Raw genomic sequence first — 23,650 nt, forward strand, 5'->3', positions numbered from 1 at the left:
TGTGCCCCCTGCTCACTCTAAGGGCATGAAGGCCTACGTCTGGCTCAGATCTTCCATTTGCATTGCTTTACCTCCACATCCTGACACCGCCAACCTGCTTGGCAGAACAACACACACAGGCATGACGCTCTCAGAAAAAAATCAGCCAGTGCTGTGAATGTTAGCAGTCTTTCCTAGCAGGTAGCAAAAAGGACAGAAATCAAAGACACTGTGGCATAAGAGACAGGCCAAAAAAAGATATCCCACCCAGCTCAGTATCTTATTTCTGAGCGGCAAAAGGGCAGAGCAGGCGTGCAGTGACATTTCTTCGACCTGCTCCTATGGATTTTAGCATCTGCTGGTTCGAGCACTTATGTGCCAGGACAAGAACCTTTGTGCTTAATACGCCTCAGTGAGCTCCTCTTTCAGCCATTTGTCCAACTGTTGCTTTGAACGGGTACAAATCTGAAGATCCACAGCAGCTGGTGGCAGTGAGTTGCGTACCTCAGCTGTATGATCTGAAGTAGTACTTTCCTCTCTACATCAAAACTGCCATTTGTTAGTTTAATTCCTTGATCCCTTTTTTTTCTCCTGTATCAAAAGAAATTCCTCTTTCTTTAGGAGACCTTCCCATTCTCCCTCAGCATTACTCTCCATCTCTCTGCTGAACATTCATATTTCTTAGCCAATTATGCACTCATGAGAAGAGCTTCTCTCCTATCTTAAGGCAGGCTCTGGAACAACAGATCTTGTGAAGCAAGACTGTTCCCCAAGGAAAAAAAAAAAAATTGTTTCACCCTTAGTCTGTACTTGGGTTTAATCATCCTTTTTATTTCCTTCATTTAGACTCGACCAGAGTTTTTAAGTAGGCCTTGTTACTTTTAATAGCTTCCTTACCCTGATGTGAACCGTACTGAGAATGTTTCCAAGTTTTCTCAAACCTTTTTTTCAAGGGTAAGAGGCAGCAATTGCTCTGACCATCTAGTACGGAAGCTTTAAGACAATCTCTTTGAAAGTATTTTAGGCTTTTGGCTGCCACTTTAAACTTTTTTTTTTTTTAAAAAAACAAAACAAAATACAAGCTGCTTAATTCTTTATGTTGCTCTCTTTTTTTTTTTTTTAAAACAAACAAACTACATATTATGGTCACTTCATACAAAGCAGCTCTTCGTACCAGAATACAATTCAGTCCTGAGAATGTACAGGACCTGGTTTAAAGAGCTGCTGCTTCTCCTGGGCTGTAAGCCTAGCTCCTCTATAAGCACCCCTACCTTTGTAACCACTTTGATCCCTATCAGCATGTCGTTGAGAGTTGCCAACCTGATTGAGCAACTCAATGTTGTATATCAAATACTGTGCTTTTTCAAGTTCAGCCTGGAGTTACAAGTTGTGGGGATTCTGTGTTACTTAACTCATCTGATTCAGCTCTATGTTGTCTTCAATTTATAGCGATATGCACTATTAATTTAAGCTACTGTTTTCCTCATATAATTTGTCCTTCTACTGGAACACATCTTGCCATCTCGGCCAAATGAAGATCAAGTATTAGAAGAGGCAGTTAGAAAGAGGAGAGGACTCCCCTGTGGATCGCACTGCCCTCTGCGACCTCCGGCTTAGTACCCATTCCCTAGGAAAGCTCAACTGCGTGAATTTTGGCCATGTGACAAGACGTGCAAAGGACCAGACTGAGAAAGGCCTAGAGATGTGTCATGGCAACACTGGACAGTGTGAAGGCATGCAGAGGACTCTGCTATCTCCTGTGACCTGCTAGCAGTGAAAGAGAAGGGGTAGAGCAAGACAAAGAGTCAACACTCAATGCTGATGGTTTAGATGAATCAAAACAGCCACAAATTTGAGTTTCTCTGACAGTTCCTGGGGGGGGAGCAGGAACATCTTTAGTAAAGACTTACATCTTTAGTAAAGACTCTGACTTACAGCAGTGGAACTATGCTTTGGAGCTAAACTCACAACTGGTAAGATTTATTAAAGACCAAGTAACTGCACTTTGTGGGTCAGCAGTGGAAACTCTGGGGAAAAGCCACTGCTAACAGAGAAGCTGCAGGAGCCAGTACTTTGTGACAGTTACTTCTCGGAGTTAGCTAAAAACCACAAAGTCCTTCACAGGCAGGTTGGTAGGTAAAGCTGTAGCCAGTGTTTTCTGGCATGGGGACACTGCTGATCACTCCTTACCACACAGGGCAACAGTCAACATAGATTTTCTTTAAAGATAAAAGACATTGGTAGGGCCAATGACTGGAGCAAGTCACAATCAAACATGCTGAAAGGTAGAGTGTTTAGATTTGATTCGCTTAGAAGACCTGTCGGTGGGTACTCTTGGCACTGGAAGTGTTAAAAGGGTAACAGGCTGTCCACATGGAAGACTAATTTTGCTAAGCTGTAATTATCAGTAGCAACAAAAATCAATTCCATGATATGGTGCTACAGGAGAACAAATGGACACCACCAGAGCCTGCTGTGAAGCCTAGGAAGAAGACACTGACAAGGAGCTGGGGGATGGCTCTGCACATCTCACATAGCACAAGAACACGCAGGATATAGGTCTGTCTCCAAAGATCTCAACGAAAACTTTAATTGCATGTGCTCAAGGATCCCATATACCACAATTCAGGTCTGCTGAGATGAACCATGAAAGAAAACCTAGACACAGTCAGCTAGGTCACTGCTTCCCTCCCCTTCTCCCCCAAGCAACACTTACCAATACAGAAAAAAGGGCACAGCAATTCTTTTAAATTAACGACTCTTCTGAATATAAAATATTTAAAAAGCAATACTCAAAATAGCGTTTTACCACCTCGACTTATACTGGCTTTAAGTCTGATTGATTAAGTTGATTATAACGGTTCCACTGGCTCTTGAACTGGCGGCCCTATTAGCCATTCACTGCTAGTAATAGTATCAGTAACAGAGGCCTGGAGCGCTGCTACACTAATCCAACTGTTAGGTACCAAAAGACTAGCAGGTACACAGCAGGGTCTATCAAAAGAAATCTGTCTAGTTTCCTCTACGCTCCGAGTACTTCGCAGCTATAAAAGTATGTTTTACCATAAGTTCTGTCCCTGCTTCGGTGCAGTGGTCTCTGCGGGCAGGTCTGCAGCATGCACAGACCGGTGCAGCTTGCTCACTCTGCCATCAGTGGCTGTGCTCTTCCGCTTGTCTGTAAAAGAAAAGCACAAGCTCAAGTGTATTCTCAGTCGTCTTCCTCCTCAGTGAGTATTTTCATTTTGCAAAACCCAACCTATCTCCAGTTAGGTGTTTATATTCAGCATCTAGGCCAGCAATACATTTGTCAGGGAAAACTAATCCAGCAATAGTCTGCTAAAGCTCACAGTATACGCATTTATAGAAATACAAAAAAGATAACAGATTTTTAAAGAAATTACTGCATCATAAAGCACATACATAAAGAAAAGCATTCCTACTATTTCAAATACAGAAAACTAGTTTCACTTTTTAGCTATATAGTGATAAAATACTTTTAGAACTGAATTATTATAAATAGGATGTATTTGTATTTCTGAGCATCTTGGACAACAGTCTGACATGAATTTAAACCTTTGCTTATTTAAGCCTTTGCTTGTGAATTTTCAAAGGGAACGTGCCAAAATCTTGCACACTAGCTGGGTAAACACACAGGCAGAGCTTGAGAAGTTAACATAGCTGGAAGCAAGCTGGCGTACAGGAACACGGCTGGTCACCTAAGTTCACCTAAGAATATGTACCCCTTGAGGGCCACTGAGCGATACCATCTCCAGCTCAACAAGTCACCAAGACACAGATGGCTGGAAAGTTACAGCTGGATGAAGTATCTCACTGTAGGTTTGCCCTGTTCCACTCTTCTACAGAGGTCTACTCTGCCCATGGTCTAAGACAAACCACCACCAGGTGAGGGCTTTCCGATTTCACTCAGCACAGCCTCTCGCATGCAGTATCGCTGTAGGTGGACTCAACGTCAGCCTACAATGCTTCAAAAGCAAGAAATGATCAAGACTGAAATGGCAACTGCAGTCAGATTACAGCATGCTCTTCTGTACCAAGAACTATTTCCACACAGAAGTGAGAAGTTTCCCTCCCCAAAGACTGATTTTTGTGCATACCCAAGCTCTGCCTGCAAGGCTCCACCACCCAGGCTCCAAGTCAGCCAGGCAAAATCACAGAGGAAGCACTAGAACTTCAGCTAGTCGTTGTACTGAATGTGCAGGTGAGGTGCAAGGCGAACAGCAAGCTGAGATGATGTGCAAGAGGGCTGTTTGCCAAAACAGCCTCAATCAAAGCTATAGGTATCTAAAAGACTGTCCTGCTCGATACTATTTCACAGGTTACTCTGGAAGTCTTGCCACTGAGGGACTGTTAGCACTGTGATGGAGACCCTCACTCCCTGCAGCACACAAGTGACTACTTGTCCAAGAAGTCTGAACCTGCTGAGTTGCAGTGTGCCAGATAAACCAGAGGGATTAGGCCACCATTGACATCAACCTCACTACTTTTAAGAGAGAGGTGATTGTATCCCACAGTCCTTACGTGGTACACTGCAGACAGTCTGAAGACCTGCAGCAGCAGGAGGGAGAACATCATAAGCATTACTCTCCTGTAAGCAGGCTTCTGGAGTTTAAAGAAGGCTTAAATCAGAGAATTGCCATCAAAACATACTAGACAGTTCTCTCTCACATTCACAAATCCATTCTAACAGTCAGACAGCAACAAAGGAAATACCAACAGAGAAGCAGGCTGATCATACCTCCTGGGCTGTAGTCCTTTTTAAAATCATCTTTTTTCTGATGGGGAAGGATGAATCTGTAGTCTATACTGTCATGAACCCAGCCTTTCTCGATGAACAAGCCAGGAACCTCATCCGAAAACAGCCAATACCTGTAGGAAACGTACATGTTAACAGGTACCTTTCTCCTCTCCTGGCTAGTTACACACATCTGCCTTTTTCTGTGTGCTTGATTCAATAAAAACCAAATGCATATATATCTTTATATTAGCACAGTTGAGAAACATGAAAAGCTTTTATTAGAATCCATTCTAAAAACATTCTTCTGCAACAAACAAAAAAAAGCCGATGGTAATTAGGTTCTCAAGCATTGATGCAAGCACTTGAAGCCCCACTGGCTAGTGGATCCTAATCTCCACAGGAAGGCCTCAAAGAGCTGGCCATGTCAACCAGCGAAGGCCATTACATTCTATACACAAAAAACTCACTTCTGCTCTCCTCCGCAGTTCAATACACAGGGAGTCCTCTCAACACACTCCATTATCAATCACTTCTTGGGGGCTGCACTAGCTGATAAAGCTTGTCTCAGAGGGGAGAGCTGGCAGCTCAGGATGATTTCCTTTCTTACCTGTTATGATTACGATCGGTGCCAACTGGGGTCCTGCGCATCACCAGCTTTGCTTTGGCAATCCCATCCTGGAAAGTTTTCTCAGCTGCAGCTTTATGCTTCCGGATTCTTTCTTCCTCTGCTTCTTTCTCCATCCTCACTGTTGGAATTAGCACAGAGAAGTATTAGCTTTCTTTTATTGTATTCAGACATCAATAATCTCTTTTATTTTACTACACCATGGGAGTAAAAAAAAGAAAAAAAATTATTGGTGACTTTGGGTAATATTCTTCTAGCACAGAAGAATCCACCTTCATCTTACTTTCCACCCAACATTCTAGAAAAACCTCAAGAATTATTAAGATTCAAGGCATAAGGATGAACTGGGCTGAGCAAAGGGGAAAGTCTGGATAAAAATTATCTGAATAAATTAGTCCTTATTATTATTTCTCATTCTAGATCAACAAAGTGGCATCCACTGCTGTGCAATCCCATATAACAGGGTCAGAGATCTTTAACTACAGTACAATATCTGACAAGGACTTCTGCTCCAACACCCAAGTGCTTGGAGCAGTCCAACTGTGAGACCAGAGGTCAGCCTGGCTAATGGACACCTGCGTTTCCACAACTGCAGCTACGGTGAATGCTCTCCCCAAAAAACAGATCTGGCACAAGAGAGACCACTTGTCTCACAACAATGACCAAGTCACATCTTCTAACACCTCATGCTTTCCCATATATGCTATGATGGGGAAGAGCATTAAAACAGAAACCTCAGGTTTCCCACTCATGACAGAAATACTGGAATTTTAGTAGCTCTCAATATCCATAGCTGTTGACAAAAAAAGAGGGGAAAGAAAGATATGAAGTGGCCTAAATCCTAGCATCACAGGCTTCTTGGCAAGAGTCTTTCAGAACAAAACATATAATTTCACATCTCTAGGTAAGGACCGAGAAGCAAGGCAGCTTCTGCCAAGAGACAAAACATTAAGGTCAACAGGATTTACATTTTTCATGATGGCACAAGAGTGTCTCTACACTTTTACCCATCTCTGAATGTAATCAATTTTTAGCATGTCTCCTAATCAGTCAGGATTGATTACATTGGCAGGACTTCAGAGACTTACCAGGTATTTACTAGTCAACTGTTATCAAACCTATCTTGATACAGAAAATACCTGCAAGAGAAGGAGCAGGTAGTAGTCCTGGGAAAAGTCCTAGCAAGAAGTTACCTACCTCGCCGGGACAGCAGCCAGCATACAACCTCTACATGCTTGCTTTTACCTGCCCCACTCCACCTCCCCCCTTCCATATGGTCTCATTCCAGCTGCTGCATTTGTTACACCAACTCAATATACCAGCTTTTGTTTAATAATATACCAACAATATACCAATTTACAGTGACTGCAGCATGGCAAAATTGTCCTGTTAATCCATACCCGCCAGACACAAGCAGCTGCACAACACGTGTCTAAGTACCAACTCCTCCCCAACCTTATGGCCTCTCCGTACGTCAAAGTACTGAAATCAGAACAAGCAGCAACAGCCACTCACAGTACCAAATGCCTCATGTTGCAAATGTGAGTCTCACAAACCACATCAGGCACAGAAAGTACCTTCTCACCTTCCACTAGAAGGAGACAGAGGTGATACGATTCCCTCCAGGATTTCCCTCCTTGACACCCTCTCAAGACCTGCTGCCATCACCTGATGCTAGCACAAGGTACACTTCCCTCCTCCTCAGTACCCTCCCCTCAAGCGCCAAGACTCCAACCAAAACAAGCCACACTGCCAGCAAAGCCTTCAATCTCATAACATGGGGTATCGTGGGTGCTCACGAGACAGGTGGTTTTTCTCTCCAACTGTAAAGAACAGTTGCAGCAGGTACCATCAAGTGCCAGAATTAAAGGGGAAGCCAGGAAAGAACTTACTCGTATGCCAAAACTGTTCAAACAAAATGAGAACAAAGACATCATAGTAAAGGGTTCCTCCCAACATCTCATTTTTAATTGTGATCACAAGCTAGTCTCAGTTGATACTTTCCTCTCTAGCAGGCTTTGCTAGCTGTATGAGCTTCCAGCTCTCCATTCTCCTCCAACAGACTGTATGGTAGCTATTGCTTCATGGGGTGATAAGGTGAAGAACAATTAGTAAGTGCTGCAGTAACATGAAAATGGAAGTGACTTGACTTTTATTATCAAGAAAATACAGATATTAATCATGTTATCTCAACAGGAAGTTCTGTATTGACTTCTTTTGAAGTCAAGAAAGAACAGAAAAACATATTTATGCTTTCTTACACTGGGTTCTTTTTTGAGCTGAGACTAGCTTGGTAGCACTGGCCGCAATCTTGATAGGTTTCACTTGAAAGAGGTTAGCACTCCCAGTTACAGATGTTACCAGAGCAGTGAAAAAGAAACCCCTGACTGTGAGATACCTATGTATATAAAAGAGTAGATGCTGACACAACATCTATCGTGCAGTAGTTCATACATCTATGTTGGGTCAGCAACTGCTCTTTTACTTCCCCCAGAGATACTAACACTATTAAAAGTAAATGCAAGTGAAGTGGTGTAAAAGCCAGTACGCTGAAAAAGCACACAGAAAGCCCGTGCGATGGTAGGCACACACTGATGCAGTTCTCATTGTGGTTATCCAGAACTATTTTTCACATACTGAAACCACGCTGGCCCCAAGTCTGAAGTCCTGAACAGATCAGCTCCAAGCTGCTAACGCTGCAGCCCTAACTACGGCACCATCAACATTAACCAAGATCTCCGGTACTTTGAGGGTACCTTTATGCCTGGAAGCAACTGCTTAAAAGGTAGAAGCAGCACTGGATGCCTGAAATGTTGGGGTTTGTTATGTGGAAAGGAAGCAATATGGATTCAAACCTTAATGAAAAGCTTAATCCTCCCCTTGACAGAGACACCTAGTTTTCCTTGTGGAGTCCAAAAGAATGAATGAAACTTCCTCACACACAAGCCAAATGATTCTTATCTCCATCAATGTAATATTGCTTTTCTTCACATATACCTAGTACAAACTATGAAATGAGAACAGCAGAAGTATCCTGAGGAGTAGTGTTCAAACTGTATTTAATTTTTCAGTAAAATCTTATCATGAACTTGAACTTGCTGTCAAACAACTGGAACACTACAAGAATTGGGGCCAAGCGGCCATTCAGCTAGAGCACGTTAGATATTTGGTATTTTGTTTTTCTGGAGAAGTAGGACAGCACTCCAGATCTTCAGCAGCTCATTGATACTTCTGAGACAGTTGCTAACAGAAGACCTGAAAGTAAATAGACCTTTCAGTGGGAGGCATGGTTGTAGCCAGCCCACTTCCTTGGGAGCCTCACGGTATCCACATTATTTACCTATTCTTGGTCTCCTAGAGCAGATACTCCCAGATTCCAGCTAAGGCACATAAGCCAGGGTCCATGTGGGATCCTTGTTCCTCAACTGTTTCAGAAGGGAAATTACAACCTAGATGAGCTAAGCTGTCCGCTTCCATCGGCCTAGTACCCACATCTACAACCAAAAAACTCCCTGAAGCATAATTCTAAAGTATTTTGCTTTTCATATTCCATACTCCTTAGTAAAAAGCACTACTTACACAGAGGCATACGAAGTTTGGTATTGCAACTGGTGATTTATTGAGGCTTGAGTGGACAGTTTATATCTGTACAACTCCATAACAAATTATTCAAAGCGAGAAACTTTAAACTGAAATTTATTGCCCAAGTCTTTATCTGGGAGGAGAGCTGCTAGCATCCACCTAACAACGTGCATGGCAGCAAGGCCAGCAGCAGCTGTAGGAACTAGCTTTTAGGAGGAAGTATCTCCTCTGTGCATAAGAGCCACAAGATGTTTGGATGCAGACAATTTTTTTGTTTGTTTTTGTCCCCAAAACAGATTTGCTTTTCTCCAACCTTCCTGGGCCAGACAGAATTAAAAAAGTACTGAACAAAAGATGCCCACAGATAAAAATCTGGAAGCAGTTACTGCTTTTTCTTAACATTCCAGAATTTGAGCTGCTGTAGGAACCACAGCAGCTGGATTATACTTCTCCAGTGAGTAAATCCCTTAAAACCAGGTAATGCTTTTGCAAATAGGGCTCTACTCACCTAGTATTTTTCTTACCTCTCATTTGTATTTCTTGTTGCTCCCTCTCTTTCTTGGCTTGAATGGCAAGAAGGCGCCTGCTCTTTACAGCACTGATCATATCATCAGCTTCTATTTCTACCCGGTGCTCTATTTTCATCATCTCAGCTTTTTTCTTTTCATTTCTTCCCATCATATTGTCATCTTTCCCATTCTCCTTGTTCTTGGCCACCATTTCTTTTCGCCTCTGTTTTTCTGCTCTCTTCTTGTCATTTTCTTCCTTCAAGATAGCTAGGCGCTCCTTCCACAGCTCAGCTGACGTCTGCTGCTTGGCCTCCACATGGTCCTGCACAGAGTATGTCATTAGAATCCGGTGGCAAAGAGCTCCAAGTATCCGCAATTTCTCTTCAGGAGTCAACTCAAAGAACTCCGATGTCTCCAGTTTCTCCAAAAACTCATCCTGCACTTCATTATCCTCAAAAGCTGCCGAATCCTTGCTTTCATCTACGTTATCCGAGACCTCACTTTCCTCTTGCACATCTGACTTGCGCAGGCACAGACGAACCAACTCAGAAGCAGAATGCAAAGTAAGTGGTATTTCAGAAAGCTTCATTCCCAGCTCAGCATAATCTTCAGCAATTTCATCCTGTAGCAGGGTCTGCAAGAGAATGACCAGCACTCGGTTCAAATAAAGGAAGCCTCCCTTTTCTGCGCAAAGTGCTTCCATCAGGGAAACTGCCGTAATGGGATACTGAGCATCTGGCATCAATAACCCTGAGTAACAGCTTAGGAACTCCACCACCATGGCAACGTCCCCGAAGAGCGTATTGGGAAGTCCTTCTGGAGTATCAACCAGCTTAAAAGTAGGTAAGGTCTTCCCTTTAAGATCTTGGTCCTCGTATCTTTTCTGTTTTTCCAGTTTTTCCTTCATCTCCTTCTCCTTCCTCTCCTTTGCTCTCTCCTTCAGTTTCTCTTTCAGCTTCTCCCTTTTCTTCTTCATGTACTCCTTTCGCTGCTCCTCTGTCATGGTGGCCCATTTCTTCCTGTGCTCCAGAAGCTCGTAGCGTTTCTGTACCAACCCTCGCAAATCCTCGGGGAGACGGGCACGATCCTCATTTGAGAGTAACCTAGCTGTTTTGGAGATGATGCAGGAAAGAGCACTCTTTTTGTCTTCCCGGTCTTTGTTTTCTTTGTAATAGGCAATGAGATGGAGCGCTGCAGGAGGCAGATGTTTCTGGGGTTTGCTGGTAGACCTAGGGGTGCCTCCAGAATTCCTGGGAGCCCTGGACACCTTAGTGGTACCTTTAGCCATGTCCAGTAGTGTCATTTGTTTCATTTTCATCTTAGGGGTCTTCAAGCCTTTCCTAGGAGACTTGGATTTCCCTGATGACTTCTGCCCGTTCAGAACCCTTTTGCCTCTCTGCTTTTTGTCCAAGGATTTGTTGCTGCCCTTCCCCAGTCGGCTCCTCTTTGGAATGTGAAAGTTAGAACCAAGTTTAGCAGGTGACACAATTTTCATCACCTCTTCCAGCTCCTCTTTAGGACATTTTGAGTTCTTAGAGTTTTTCACCTTCAGTGGAGAGCCAATAATAGATTTCTCCAAATGCACATGGCACCACAGAGTCGGGCTCAGCGGCTGGCCCAAGGATGATCCATCAGCTTTGGATTTCTTAGATGGTTTTCTGTCAGGTGATCGAGAGCTTTTCCTCTTGGTTGAGGGGTTGAGAGTCATATACTAAAATTAAAGAAACAATGATTTTATATTAATATTTAAAGGTAAATAAAGGTTATCTAGATTAAAAAAAATAGGCAAAAATAATTGTCAGAAAATAATGTATTTTTCCAATGAACAAGAAGTACTCAATACATTAAGGGTAACATGCTTATGCGATAGCTTGCAATATTCTGCACTGTAGTCACTACGTTGGTTATGAGGTCATTAGCTCATTCCAGAGAATTCACATTTAACTTTATAAAATGAAACACTACAAAAAAATTTAAATGTTTCCCACTACACTACATAAACCCACTTTGTTTCTACTTAAAAGGTTGTGGGGTAGGGGTTTGCCTGGAAAATGCTGACATGAATTTCAAAAACTGTTCCTCTGCTCAGAAATTTCTTAGTGAGTCATGTAGGGTTCAGTCCTGGAGCCACCTTCTCACTTTATTCCCTTGGTTTCAGTTTCTCAGAGGAAAACTGAAGGAGCACAGAAGTGATGGGTGACAGGAGTTCAGAGACTGGTTTCTGAACTGCCTGAAAGCATCTGGAATGAAGGTGAGACAGGATTCAATTCTGAAGAAATGTGACTGAATATCTGACTGCTTTTAAGCTGCTGAAATAACCTATCTGATAGCATACTTTTAGCACAGAACACTTTAACCCAGAGCTGGAGAGAGATTGATTTCAGGACTATCTCAGCATCTCAAATTCAGTTTCAGGATGCATCCAGAATACTAATTTATTTCAAGAAGTGAAAAATAAAGTACAAGGATATAACCCTTCAGTTAATAATAAAATTACCAGAAAACAGGGACTGAAAATTTGTGATTCCTTAGCAATAAAAAATTCCACAGTGGTAAGCATAGCAAGAGGTGCAAGCATCTAAGAACCATTTATTTAAGAACAGACACACACAAGTGTGATGAAGTTAAGACTACCATAGGAACATTCAGATTTTCTGGTTCATGGATGTTCATTCTTGAACACTTTAAGAGCCCTCATTAGTCCATTAGAGAAATTGTTACTGAAGATCGCACAAGCACCAAATCCAGTGTCTGCATAACTTCATTCTACAAACATTCTGTGTTGAAATCTTTGCTGAAGAGAATTACCTAAGCCAAGCATCCAGCAGTGATATGAATCATGGTAATTACAAATACACAAATATTAGATCTACAACCTACACTGTATATTCAACTGTCCCTTATACAAAGTTATTTTATCAGAACACTGGTTCTGGATTAATAAATTCTCCAGCCACTTCTCCATATTTAAAAACTCAACATAAATTCAATCTCCATGCCAAGTGGGAAACACGCTACAGAAAGCGCCAGCCCTAAACATAAAGCTAAGGACTTCTGTAAGTCAAACCCAAGATGTTACAGTTACTTATTTTTTCTTGTACTAAGGGTACACTTCCATCCATCAGTGCGCTGAATAAAAGAATTTGTACACCACCAGCAAATACTTTAATTTCTATGAAGGCAGTGACCCCAAATACTACAGCAAATATGAAGAATTTATTTTTCCCTTTAAGCAAGTTTAAAAGTGTCCAGAAGAGTCCATGGAAGCTTGCTAGTAAAGGGTATTCTCCCCTTGATGAAGAAAAAGGGATATAGCAATTATTTCTATTCTAGTTTTAGAATAATGCTTGACAAAGACTGAGTCTGTGAAAAAATGAGTTTACTAAATGAAAAAAATAGTGCTGTCTACACCCAAAGAGGGATTTTAAAACAGCAGGTTTCATAACACGGCATTTACTTGGTTAACAGTGTATTTGGCTGGTCATTACAACGGGCTTTTTACATTACATTACAAAAAAAGTCATCCCTGCTACTTAAAGAGTATTCAGCGCAAGATTTGTGGTATCTGCCATCACTCAATCCAGCACCACACAAGAACCATCACCAAGTCAAACATATCCAGCTCTTGCACTGTAACCATGAAAAGGGCCCAAAAACTGACATTACCAGGAGGACTAAAGCTCTTCTAGGAAATCACATCTTTACTGTCTACAAGTAATGCAAACTATTGGAAAAAAATATCAAGACACGGCAGTTACATCTCAAATTTTCAAAGCAGACCACCGTTCCAGACATTCAAGCTGTGTTACCTCACAAAGGGTCAGTCTTCAAAAGAGTGGGCCTTCCTGCTCTGCATCTAAGTTGTCGCATGCTTAGGAGCACCAAAACCCAAGTGGCACACTGAAGTCTCCACCAAGACAGTTTAAGGGTGGGGAATGGGTGAGAAAGCAAAGGAGATACTTTTAGGAATTCTTACCTTATGTGGGTCAAGCAAGAAGTCACTAAATTTACTGGGGAGAGAGTATTTCTTCACTAACTCATCCTCCACTACCCACGGAGCATTCTCACACGTGCCAGCTCGTAGTGCGTTATGACGGATGAAGTACCTCAGGATCTCCTTGTTGGGAGGACGTTCTGTACGGACTAAGCTATCTGCTGGTACATTGCTGATGATCTTGGAGATAAACAGACAGACTGTTAACATTTAACTTCTAGCCACATTATAAATACATTATCATATGGCTAAAAGGAGCAAGGACTGTTGTACTGCTTCATGTCCACAAACTCTTTGCTCTTTCAAAGCTCTCTTGTAAAGACTCAAAATAAACCAAACAGAACTTGCAGAACTGAGATGCACAATAGAGGCTGGTCGGAGATTCAGTTAGCCAAAAAAGTAAAAAAACGTTAGTTTATGTTGCAGATTTCTTGCCAACGCCCACTGCTTTATCTCTGATCTTCCTCCAGCTTGTGCTTGCTACTAACTTAAAAGCTTTTACATATCAATGTTTATTTTGTTTTGATTGTTTTCCTTAGACCAGAAGAGTAACTCTGCAAGTGGTACTCATCAAATTGAGGTCAGCACTAACTGCCCGACCAGAATTAGCCAGTTAACAGCAACCACTCTAAAGCTACTGTACCACTGTGAATCCGTGTGGTACCAGGGAATTATCGGGCATCTCCAGGCACAAAACCCAAACATATACAGAAACAGCCAGGCTAGTCAGCTCGCAAACAGCTAGTCACCCTGCTTCCAATACCGCGACTCCAGCAGAAAGCACTACATTGTGCTGTACAGATATACTGATAATGATTACTTAAACTTGCATATTCATGTTATAACAGAAAGGATTCAAGCAGACTACTGACCTTATCTTCATTTTTCAGCTTGACATCATATTTATGTGGCAGGAATTTAGGTGGAACCCACTTCCTTTCTTCCTTCTTCAAAGAAGTAGGAAGCTTCCGAGGAGACCTACGTGCTCGATCATCTGATAAAGCAAAGACAGACATTAAGTGTCTTAGTATTAGAGTTTGGTTAAACTAGAACAACAGGAAAAAAACCTCCCAAATAGAAATTTAGAAATATTCTGAAGATGCAGGCCAGGAATAGAGTCCCTAAACAGCTCTGAAGTAGGAGGTAACACCTATCTTCAAGGAGAATAAAGGACCACTTGCAGTATTTAAACGCAGCTCTCCACAGACAGTGGAAGCTGCAACTACCTATGCAAAGGGAGACAATGTCTATAAGATTTATGAAGGGGAGACAGGTTTCATAACCTAACCAGTAACCAGCTTAGGGAGCTCCTGCCGAGAGCCCTAGCTGTCTGCCATGCTGTATTGGAAATAATTCTGCTGCAGGAATTACTGACTCTAGATTAAAGTAACCTTTAAAATCCTTTAACTTTGGTGGCCATCAAGCATTTTACAGTTATGAGCCCTATGTGTATGGGCTTGTTTAGCTGGAGATTTTAAGCATACTTATACAACCAGTCTTTTTATTCTCCAGAGAGACGTAACCAAAAGAGTACAAAGGCATCACATCATCTTGCCAGCTGGTGTTGACTCTATTATTTCAATATTTGGGTTGCAAATGTTAATCATTTAAGACAAAATCTAAGCTTACCGAAGAAAGCAATCCCCAAATGTTTTTATGTTTGTGGCTATGACTCAAAGAAAACACTAAAGCAAGCACGATAGATGAGAATAATTATCTACTAAGTATACGCATTATATATATATACAATGAAATTGTCACATTGTAAGCCCTATAGCATTTAAGCTTCAGCAGCATCATAATTTACATGGTATAAAACCCAAGTTCTGTGCCCCCCCCCCCCCCCACATTAGTTAGGGAACAGATCGCAGATGCTACGGGCTCACTGCACCATATACGAAACGTGTAACTAGTTCCCACATTAGTGCTACATTTCAGATAATGCAATGTAGAATCCTCTGCTCCAAGCATCACTCATTATAGAAGTTTTTCTTTAAAATAAAACCCCCTGAATTCCATAACAGTGATAGTATGATGCGAGAGGAGACTAATCCTCTCATCACAAGGCAGGCTGAGACACAACTTTTGCCTGCTTTGGTTCTACATTTGTATTAAAAAAAAAATCTTGATAAGCTCACAAATACTGAACTATGATTTTCTGCTGAACACCACAACGGAAGTTGCATACAAGACACTTCAAGCTCTGTAAAAGATCTTCTTTCAGAGATCTGCCTCAATGTCTTTTAAGTGGCTGAATGTTATCTTTGCTGGATGTGAGTACCACACACAGCAAATTTATATTTAAGAAATAACAATGTGCTGCTTAGTCCTGGCTCTGACTTTGAAAGACTCTGCAACAGCCCTGTAAGCAACGTCTGCTTTTGTGATTTACTTTCTAGATTCTAGAAACTGGAATGACTACACTGAATTCCATCAAATGGCACCTAGACACTCAGGGGTGGGGAAGCAGAAATCACTATGCATTCCTACCTAAAGTTATTTTACAAAAAGCATATTTCATTTGTTGTTGCATTGTACTGTAATAAAACTTACCATTCACTACACTACTCGCACCTCATAAAGCATCCATACGCTGTTGTCTCTCTCTATTCACCACTCATTTTGGATTTTCCAAATCCGTATTAGTTCTAATTACAGCTCAAGCTGCAGAACCTGCCTTTAGTAGTCCATCATCCATATTCAGCAAAAACTACCCTTTCCTCTCACTTCTGCAGATTTTCCAGACTTCACTCCCTAAGCAACTAAAAATACAAAGCCCCTTCAGACTGCACCTATGATGCAATAAAGCTAGTATAAAGTCTTGTTTTTAGCTTCGGAAACACAGTAGATTCCTAAACAGAGAGACTGAAGCTCTCTTTCTCCGCACATTGTTTCCTCCAACAAAATCAGCAAGTTTGACATAAGTATTAGTAAACATGCTAAGGTTAACTCTGCCCCCTCGTGTGTGCACTGAAAGATACAGCTGTTGCATCACATACTGCTGTGCAGAGCCTGTTACTGCTTCTAAATGCTTGCTCTTGCGTAGTGACCTCAACCTGTATCGCTAGTGTCAAGTATGCAAATTATTAGAAAGAAAGAGTCAAGGTAAGTGTGGCTGGATACCTCCAGATACTGCACACAGCCTCCCGCAGGTGCAATTCCCAGCCTGAATCCACTAAATGAAAGCAAGTCTTTACTACTTCTGTCATATGCTGGATAAATGTAACAAATGCTATGTAATTATTTTAATAGACTCTGGAATATAGGTTCAGTAATTAGTTTACTATGAACCTATGTTCTATTATAATCCAGAATATAAAAGCATTAGCAATAAAGTATTATTTTAATAAATGCATACGTACAAGGAGAAGAGTTAAAAGAATGAGCGTCTACTGCTTTTACCGATTCTGTTACAACTCTGCTAGCATCTTTGATTTGAAAATGTTGACGTTCATCTTTTACAGACAGGGCAGGCCAGATCACCAGCTGAGCCAGACACTGGAAAAGGTGCAGGAACCCCCCATTCCTGCAGGATTCCTGCACCCTCAGAGCGCTGCGCTGGCAGCCCAATAAGTGCACAGCTGAACATAGCTGGTTGGAGTACTGCACACCAATGAGCAAAGTACTATAGTAGACTTTACACCCAAGCCCAAAGATGCTGCTCAATTTGGTCAATGAGCATTTTTAAAGTAAAAGGTACTTCCCATGCCTTTTATGAGGTCATTTGAGAGAACTACCATTCAAAAAAAAAAAAAGCGCGCATGCATTATTTCCTCTCCCAGCACTACTGCTGCTTCAAAGGATGAGTGTAAGGCCAGGTCGCTTCTGCAATGCTTTTTTTTTTTCCTTCCTGGTTATACAGAGCACTGCAATGAAATCAAAACAGCTCATAACTTCTTCCAGTACCAATCAGAAACAGTTGACAACTGGGTCTGGAGCTTGGTGGAACTTGTTTTCCGCTCCTGACTTTGCTATTAGTTTGTGGGGCTGTTTTCTGAGTTTCCTCTTCTCCACATTAGAGGAGGTTATAGACACCTTCCCCAGATGTTGGGGTAGCTATTTACAAATGTAAATAGTTTACTACATTTATGTGCCTTTAAAATTAAGCTATCCAGATTAGAACTATGCTGTGGGGTTGGTTTTTTTGTTTGTTTTAAAACACTTTTGGAAATATCTTTTAAAGAATCTTCTAATTCCATTTTTAAGAAGTTACACAGGACGTGAAGCTTTTTTTTTTTCCTCCTCCTGCTCCCCCCTTTCAACAATACCTTCTCAGAATCAAGCAAAGCCTTGGACATCCACTGTTTAGTTCTGCAGCAAGGAAGAACAGATATGAAAGAGGGGAACAATGCTTCAAAGCATGCTTTATTTTGAGGCCTTCCGAAAAAAATTAATATGCTTTTTTCTGCATGAATTTTGTCTCAGCATTTGAAAACTGGAAAGGGGATAAACCAAAATAAAACCCACCTTATTTTTTACGTGAACTGGGTACATGAAAGAGAATTACAGCTTGTCTCTGACTGCAGAACAGGCTTTAGAACTAGAGGTGTTTGTTCTGAGGACGAACATCACAGCAGAACTTTATGATTCTGCATGAACCTTTGCTGCTCCTCCCTCTTTTTTTTTTTAATACACTTGCTATACTTTCAAAGCTTATACGTTTCATGCATAGCTTTTGGTATTACTCCTTAGAATGACAGTGCATTTTCTGCTTTAAAGCAGGCAAGAACAGTGGAAAGCCAAAAGCACTGATGGCACCAAAGCCGCACCACTAAATTTCAGGATTTTCATTACGTAACACTGTGTAAACATCACGTACAACATTTGCAGCCCAGGCCCAATACATACATAAATTCAAACACTCATTTCCAGGTGCTACCTACTGTATGCATGCTGTCTTACTACTTACTCATACTTTCCCTCCTGTTGTCATCCTCCTTCAGGATAGCTTCCTTCTGGTTGTCCTGGGCTGCCTGGCTGGAGTTCTCCTTGTCACTGGATGGAGAATCACAGGCTCCGTCAGATTTCTTTTCTGAGGCCTCTTCATCAACTTTCTCCAGGGGATGTATTTTCACAACTTTCACAGGCAACATTTTCTCCTTACCAACCTGCATGGAAATATTGATGAAAACCGAACCTGAGCAAGACACATGAATTGATGAACTTGAACACTACGAGGAAGTAGCTCAGATGACCTACAGACTGTCATTTGGCAAAACACGTAACTGACAGCCTCCTCGGGAGAAGCTCATGATCCCTTTCATGAAACAACTACAGGATTTCTTTCTACTACTCCTACCTGGAAGTTCTGTACAGATTGCTAATAAAGAGAAAACTGCCAACCCACAAATTCTCCCCGTATTTACCAATGCTGCTTTCTCAGCCTAAGGAAAGTGTGTGTGCAAGGTGCAAGCGGGCTCTCTCAGCAGTCTCAGGGGAAAGAATATGTCCTAAAGGAAGTGCTAACAGACAACACTTTATAACTTTCCCTTGAGTCTTCCCCATCATTCCCAGTTTTGGAGGGCATTTTGTAATCATTATAGCATCACTAGAGATTTGTAAACAGCTGACTTCAAGCTACATTAGTTTAAGACTACTACTCTCGGGAACATGTTAGGTGAAAAGATTATGGCAGATTATAGTTTTTAACTTCTTTTAATCAAAATATGTATTTTATATATATTTAAATATATACGTAGACAATCACATATGTAAGCAGTATAACAAATATACCTCTATTTCCACACACACACATAGATCAGTCATTTTTCTCTTGCTATCAGTATGGGTCATCCACATGCTTCTGCTTATGGAACCATTTTGCTTTCCAAAGCAGGTGCTGTCACAGGGATTCTACAGAAATTAAATCCTCACCATCTCTCTGATAATGAAAGGAGGTAACATTCTTCCCATCTCCTGCCTTTAGATATCCAAAATCAGCTCTGCACAAAAGCATGGGATAAAATGGAAAACAGATCCTTACCTCAAAGTCACACTCTTCTCCCACTGCAAATTTGGTCATGATCTCCAGCCAAGCTGCATCCACCAACTTCTCCAAAGATACAGTGTTGTGGTGGACTATTTCCAGTACCAGTTTCTCATACCAGATGGGGAACTCCTCCTTCAAGCTGAGCAAGGACATAAGAAGTTTTCATTATTCAGGGAATAAAAGTCAAAATGCAAAGTAGCCTCCCATTTCGCAATTCCGGGAACATTAACAGCCAGGACAATATTTGAGGCAGATGCCACATTAGCATGCAAACATCCAAGGGTTCTTTTGCTGCCTTCCCCCCAGTGCTAATTGGCATGACAATACAAATTGTACTTGTCCTTCCCAGAAGGAACACCATAAAGCATTCTGGAAGAGCAGCACTGATGGTGAACCCCTTCTTGCTGGCTGTTACGGCTTCTCTATTAGATGCTAAATATATACCAAGAACATCTCATTATTCTCGGGTTTGTTACTTTAAAATTTTTGCTTCCAACAATGAAGCTGTTGGAAGCAACGATGCTGATGAACATTTAGCATCTCTCTCTTCCCAGACTGCTAACACAGTAAAGATAGAGGCAGGCTTACACAATCAAACTATCTTTCCAGAGAAAAATATTTTGCATGTTTCATCATGTCATTATCTTCAAACTTTTTCATTCAAAGAAGAGAAACGACTGTTAGAAATTTACTTGATTGATTTCCTTTCTAAAAGATCAGGTCAGTTAGCCGATAGGAGTACTAAGAAATATATTGCATAAAGCTTTCTGGCTAAAGAGTAAAGTCCATTTCAAGTTACTGTAAGGAGGAACAAAATACTTCATTTTTCCAAAACCCTTTTAGCTTCCCAGACTCAGGGATCCATTGCTGACAATCCTCGGCTATATTTGCTGTCCTACAACCGTCACAAACAAATTTATCCCTTTAGCAAACTGCCTAAATGGTTTCTTTTATTCAGACTAGAGCCAGGTACTAAAGCAATCAGCAAACTGCCTGGGAAGCTTTTAATCCTGTTTCAAAGAGACAAGACTAAAAATCTCATTTCACAGAGTCTTTCCCCCCCCCCACATTTAGAGAGACCATAGCTAAATTTGTTATTGAGAAATATTCCATTTATATTTTATTTACATTTCTTAACATTTTCAGAAGTGGCCAACCAATACAACATTGTAAACCAAAAGTGAGCGACACTAGATCAGTGTTTTTTGACTCGGGATTCTAAGTTCATGGAGCTGGCTCTGCATCCTCCTCTCAAACAAGAACACCAGGGAGGAAAGACTGAAGACAGTAGTACTTCAACCCTCATAGAAACTAGGACTAGTAACAAATAGGTTTCTTATTTGTTGTCTTTAAGGATGTGATTAATCTCAAATGATGGGGAATTTCAGCTAAGGCTATTAATTCTTTTGCCAATGAAACAGAAGTGGGGGTTCTTCATGAAAAAGAGGCAGCAGAAAACTTCACCTCTTAGGTAATACTGTTGACAAACTCCGCGGTTTAAATCCAGGAAAAAAAAGTCAAAGAAGTCCAAGTCGTCAGTTCACAGAACAGAGAAACATGCCATTTGTTTGGCATAATTCAATACAATTTGGTAATCACAAAGTTAGTTATATACGTTGGTTGAGCCAAGGACTTGGACCTTTACAGAAAATTCACTTCTATGGCAAGCGTCACGCTGGATCTCAACCAAGGACTCGGGGCCTGTGCTGTGTGCTCGAGGCGGAGGTCAGGGACACAGCCGCCCAGAGGAACACTGGTGGTCTAAACAGAGTAACGACTCTTGCTGGTTTCCCATTTTTCTTTATTGTTTCAAGTACAGCAGATCCCCAAAATCTCACTCCAAAATACATTTTTTGTTTAGTATAACAACTGATTCCAATACAGATCTGGAAAAAAATAATTACAGTTGTGGACCTGGCTAACATGAAACTCCTCAACGGCCTCTTTTTACTGTATTTTTACCTTAGCTCCTTCAAGATTAATTTTTTTTCCTCTCTGTAAAATTCTCATTACTCCAGGGGCTTTAAAATATGCCAAGTACCACATGCTGAACTATTTTCGTTCAAGTAATACCAAGATACAGCACTAAATAAGTGCATTACTCAACTGCATTAGTGATGGCATCAAATTTGGACCTTATTTGCTTTCAACTCCAGAAACCCAGATCTACTTACAGCCAGTAAAAAGCTACTTACCTCACCTCATAAACTAGCAATCACTTATCATTCCCAAGCCCACTCTTCTGCCCCAATGCCTAAAGATAGACACATACCAATTTCTTCACTGGTACTTACAGCTCAGCAACTTCCTGCTCCTCCTCCCAAGCCTCTTTGTGCGTCAGCTGGCTGCTTCCTGTGCTTTTGCACGTCCATATGCGTTCGCTGTACCTTTCTAAACGCGCTTCATACTCTCTGTAGAAGCGGCAGCTCAGGAAAACAGGATTTATGCAGTGGAAAGCATAATCACAGTAGCACAATACAATCAAATTCAATCAAACCCTTACTACTGGAAGGCATAAAGGCTGAGGATCGCTACAGTACAGTTTGACCCTGCATCTACCACAGAGACGCTGCATTAAATCTGACAGGTTTTCAGACCAGGATGCACTGGAGCTTTCTGCAGCTGAAACGCCCGTCCTGCTCCGCACTGGCACACCGAAGGTGTCAAACCACTGTCAGTTCAGCTAAACTGCACAAGGGAAATACGTATGGCTGAATGTTTCATGGTACGGCCAAGTTACTTTTCAGTTTTTCCAGTCTGATTCATTGAAAAACAGCACAAATAGTATCACAGCCACATGCCAAGAGACATGGCATGGACTGCCACTAAATGCCCAACAGTAACTGTTGGGGAACTACTACTACTACTAATGCCTTAGGGTGGTGTTACAAACTCTAGATGCAAATTGCAAGTCTACGCAGTACCCCGATCTTTTGAGGAAAAAAAACCTCAAAAGCTTTGAAACTAAATTCAATAGAAAGGCCACCTTCCCTTTGGTTTCCAACAAGAGCAGCCTCCTGCGTTAGCACAACGCGAAGATCTTTCTCACCAACTACATCACCTGCTTCCTGCATCACAACCAGCCTCAAGGTTAAGTTATCCTGGCTGTTAGGATTAATGGGTGCACAGGCAAGTCACTGCGGTGCAGACAGCTACTCCATTATATGCATCTGTGGCTACCCATTCTGCCTAAGCCGTAATTAACTGTCAGTGTAAACAGATATAAGCTACTTCATACTTTCTATGGATAGAACATGTACGGCACAATTATCAGAAAACCTAGCACAGTGTAAATCCATACCAATTTACCCCGTGGCAGCCTGCTTAAGTTGCCATATGCTTAGTGATGGTAATTTAAGTGGAGAAATTATAAGAGAGGCAAGAAAAGCATCTTTCCCTTCTCCTTCAGTGTGCTCTCCAGCAGAAAAGCAGGCACAGAGCACAAAGCATACTTGTAACAACTACAGCAGCTCAGCCCGCTGCAGCACAAGTGCTAATTACGAGAGTCTCTGTGGGAACAAGCAGATTGCTCCACGCTCCTGCGAAGGCAGAGCCACCAGCCACAGCAAATCGCTCATCATATCCTGCATATGCTTTGTCTTTCAAGAAAATTTTAGTGCAACTAATCTGGTTTTTTTTTTTTTTTTTTTTTTTAAGATTCCTATTAGAAAACCAAATTACAACTCCAACAAAGCCAGTTTTCTTGGACATTTCTTCACAGCCCCAAGGTAAAGCACAACAAGGTACAGAAGCTGCACTGTGGACATTGATATACAGGTATCTCACAGCCACAGCAACTGGTGCTATGCAAGAATATAAGCCAGGAAGAGAGCCACCTCCAGAGGCTGCCGCCGCTGCTGACAGTATTCCCTCTACCTGGAGCAGGTCTTAAAACCAAGGAGAAATTCTGCAGTTCCCCCGCGTGCCCTGCTTCTGGAGTCTCCTGCTCTTCAGTGGATGAACAGCGATCTGACAATTTATCACCCCACTAAGTTTTGAGCCCTCTGGCCAATTCCTACCCCTCCCCAAGGTTTCAAAGATGCCTAAGTTTCCATAGAAACCAGAGGTGCTACAGGGCAGTGGCGAGGAGTAACCACAGCTTACAGAGGAACTCATCTGCGCAGCACCACCGGCCAGACCAAAAGTGTGATTTTAACAAGTTTTTGTAGTGATACTGAGCTAGGAGGGGAAAAAAAACCCCAAACAAACCCCAAAA

At 41.7% G+C, this 23,650-nt stretch overlaps 1 protein-coding gene across 6 annotated transcripts in view; it reads right to left on the reverse strand.

The window, feature by feature from the left end:
- BAZ1B (bromodomain adjacent to zinc finger domain 1B) overlaps positions 1–23,650 on the reverse strand; it is a 50,272-nt gene that overhangs the window by 21,707 nt on the left and 4,915 nt on the right. For 5 of the 6 annotated variants that reach the window (XM_075771732.1, XM_075771727.1, XM_075771728.1 and 2 more), the window contains exons 2-10: positions 21,729–21,845; positions 19,429–19,573; positions 18,355–18,553; positions 14,318–14,439; positions 13,428–13,625; positions 9,467–11,162; positions 5,343–5,481; positions 4,736–4,866; positions 3,043–3,154 (exon numbers count right to left, since the gene is read on the reverse strand). In XM_075771732.1, the coding sequence (XP_075627847.1) occupies positions 3,043–3,154; positions 4,736–4,866; positions 5,343–5,481; positions 9,467–11,162; positions 13,428–13,625; positions 14,318–14,439; positions 18,355–18,553; positions 19,429–19,573; positions 21,729–21,845 (2,859 nt within the window). The remainder of the gene's footprint in view (positions 1–3,042; positions 3,155–4,735; positions 4,867–5,342; positions 5,482–9,466; positions 11,163–13,427; positions 13,626–14,317; positions 14,440–18,354; positions 18,554–19,428; positions 19,574–21,728; positions 21,846–23,650) is intronic. The other variant, XM_075771730.1, reaches the window with a different exon arrangement.

Source organism: Balearica regulorum, chromosome 19 (genome assembly GCF_011004875.1).
Source record: "Balearica regulorum gibbericeps isolate bBalReg1 chromosome 19, bBalReg1.pri, whole genome shotgun sequence".
NCBI classification, from domain to species: Eukaryota; Metazoa; Chordata; class Aves; order Gruiformes; family Gruidae; genus Balearica; species Balearica regulorum.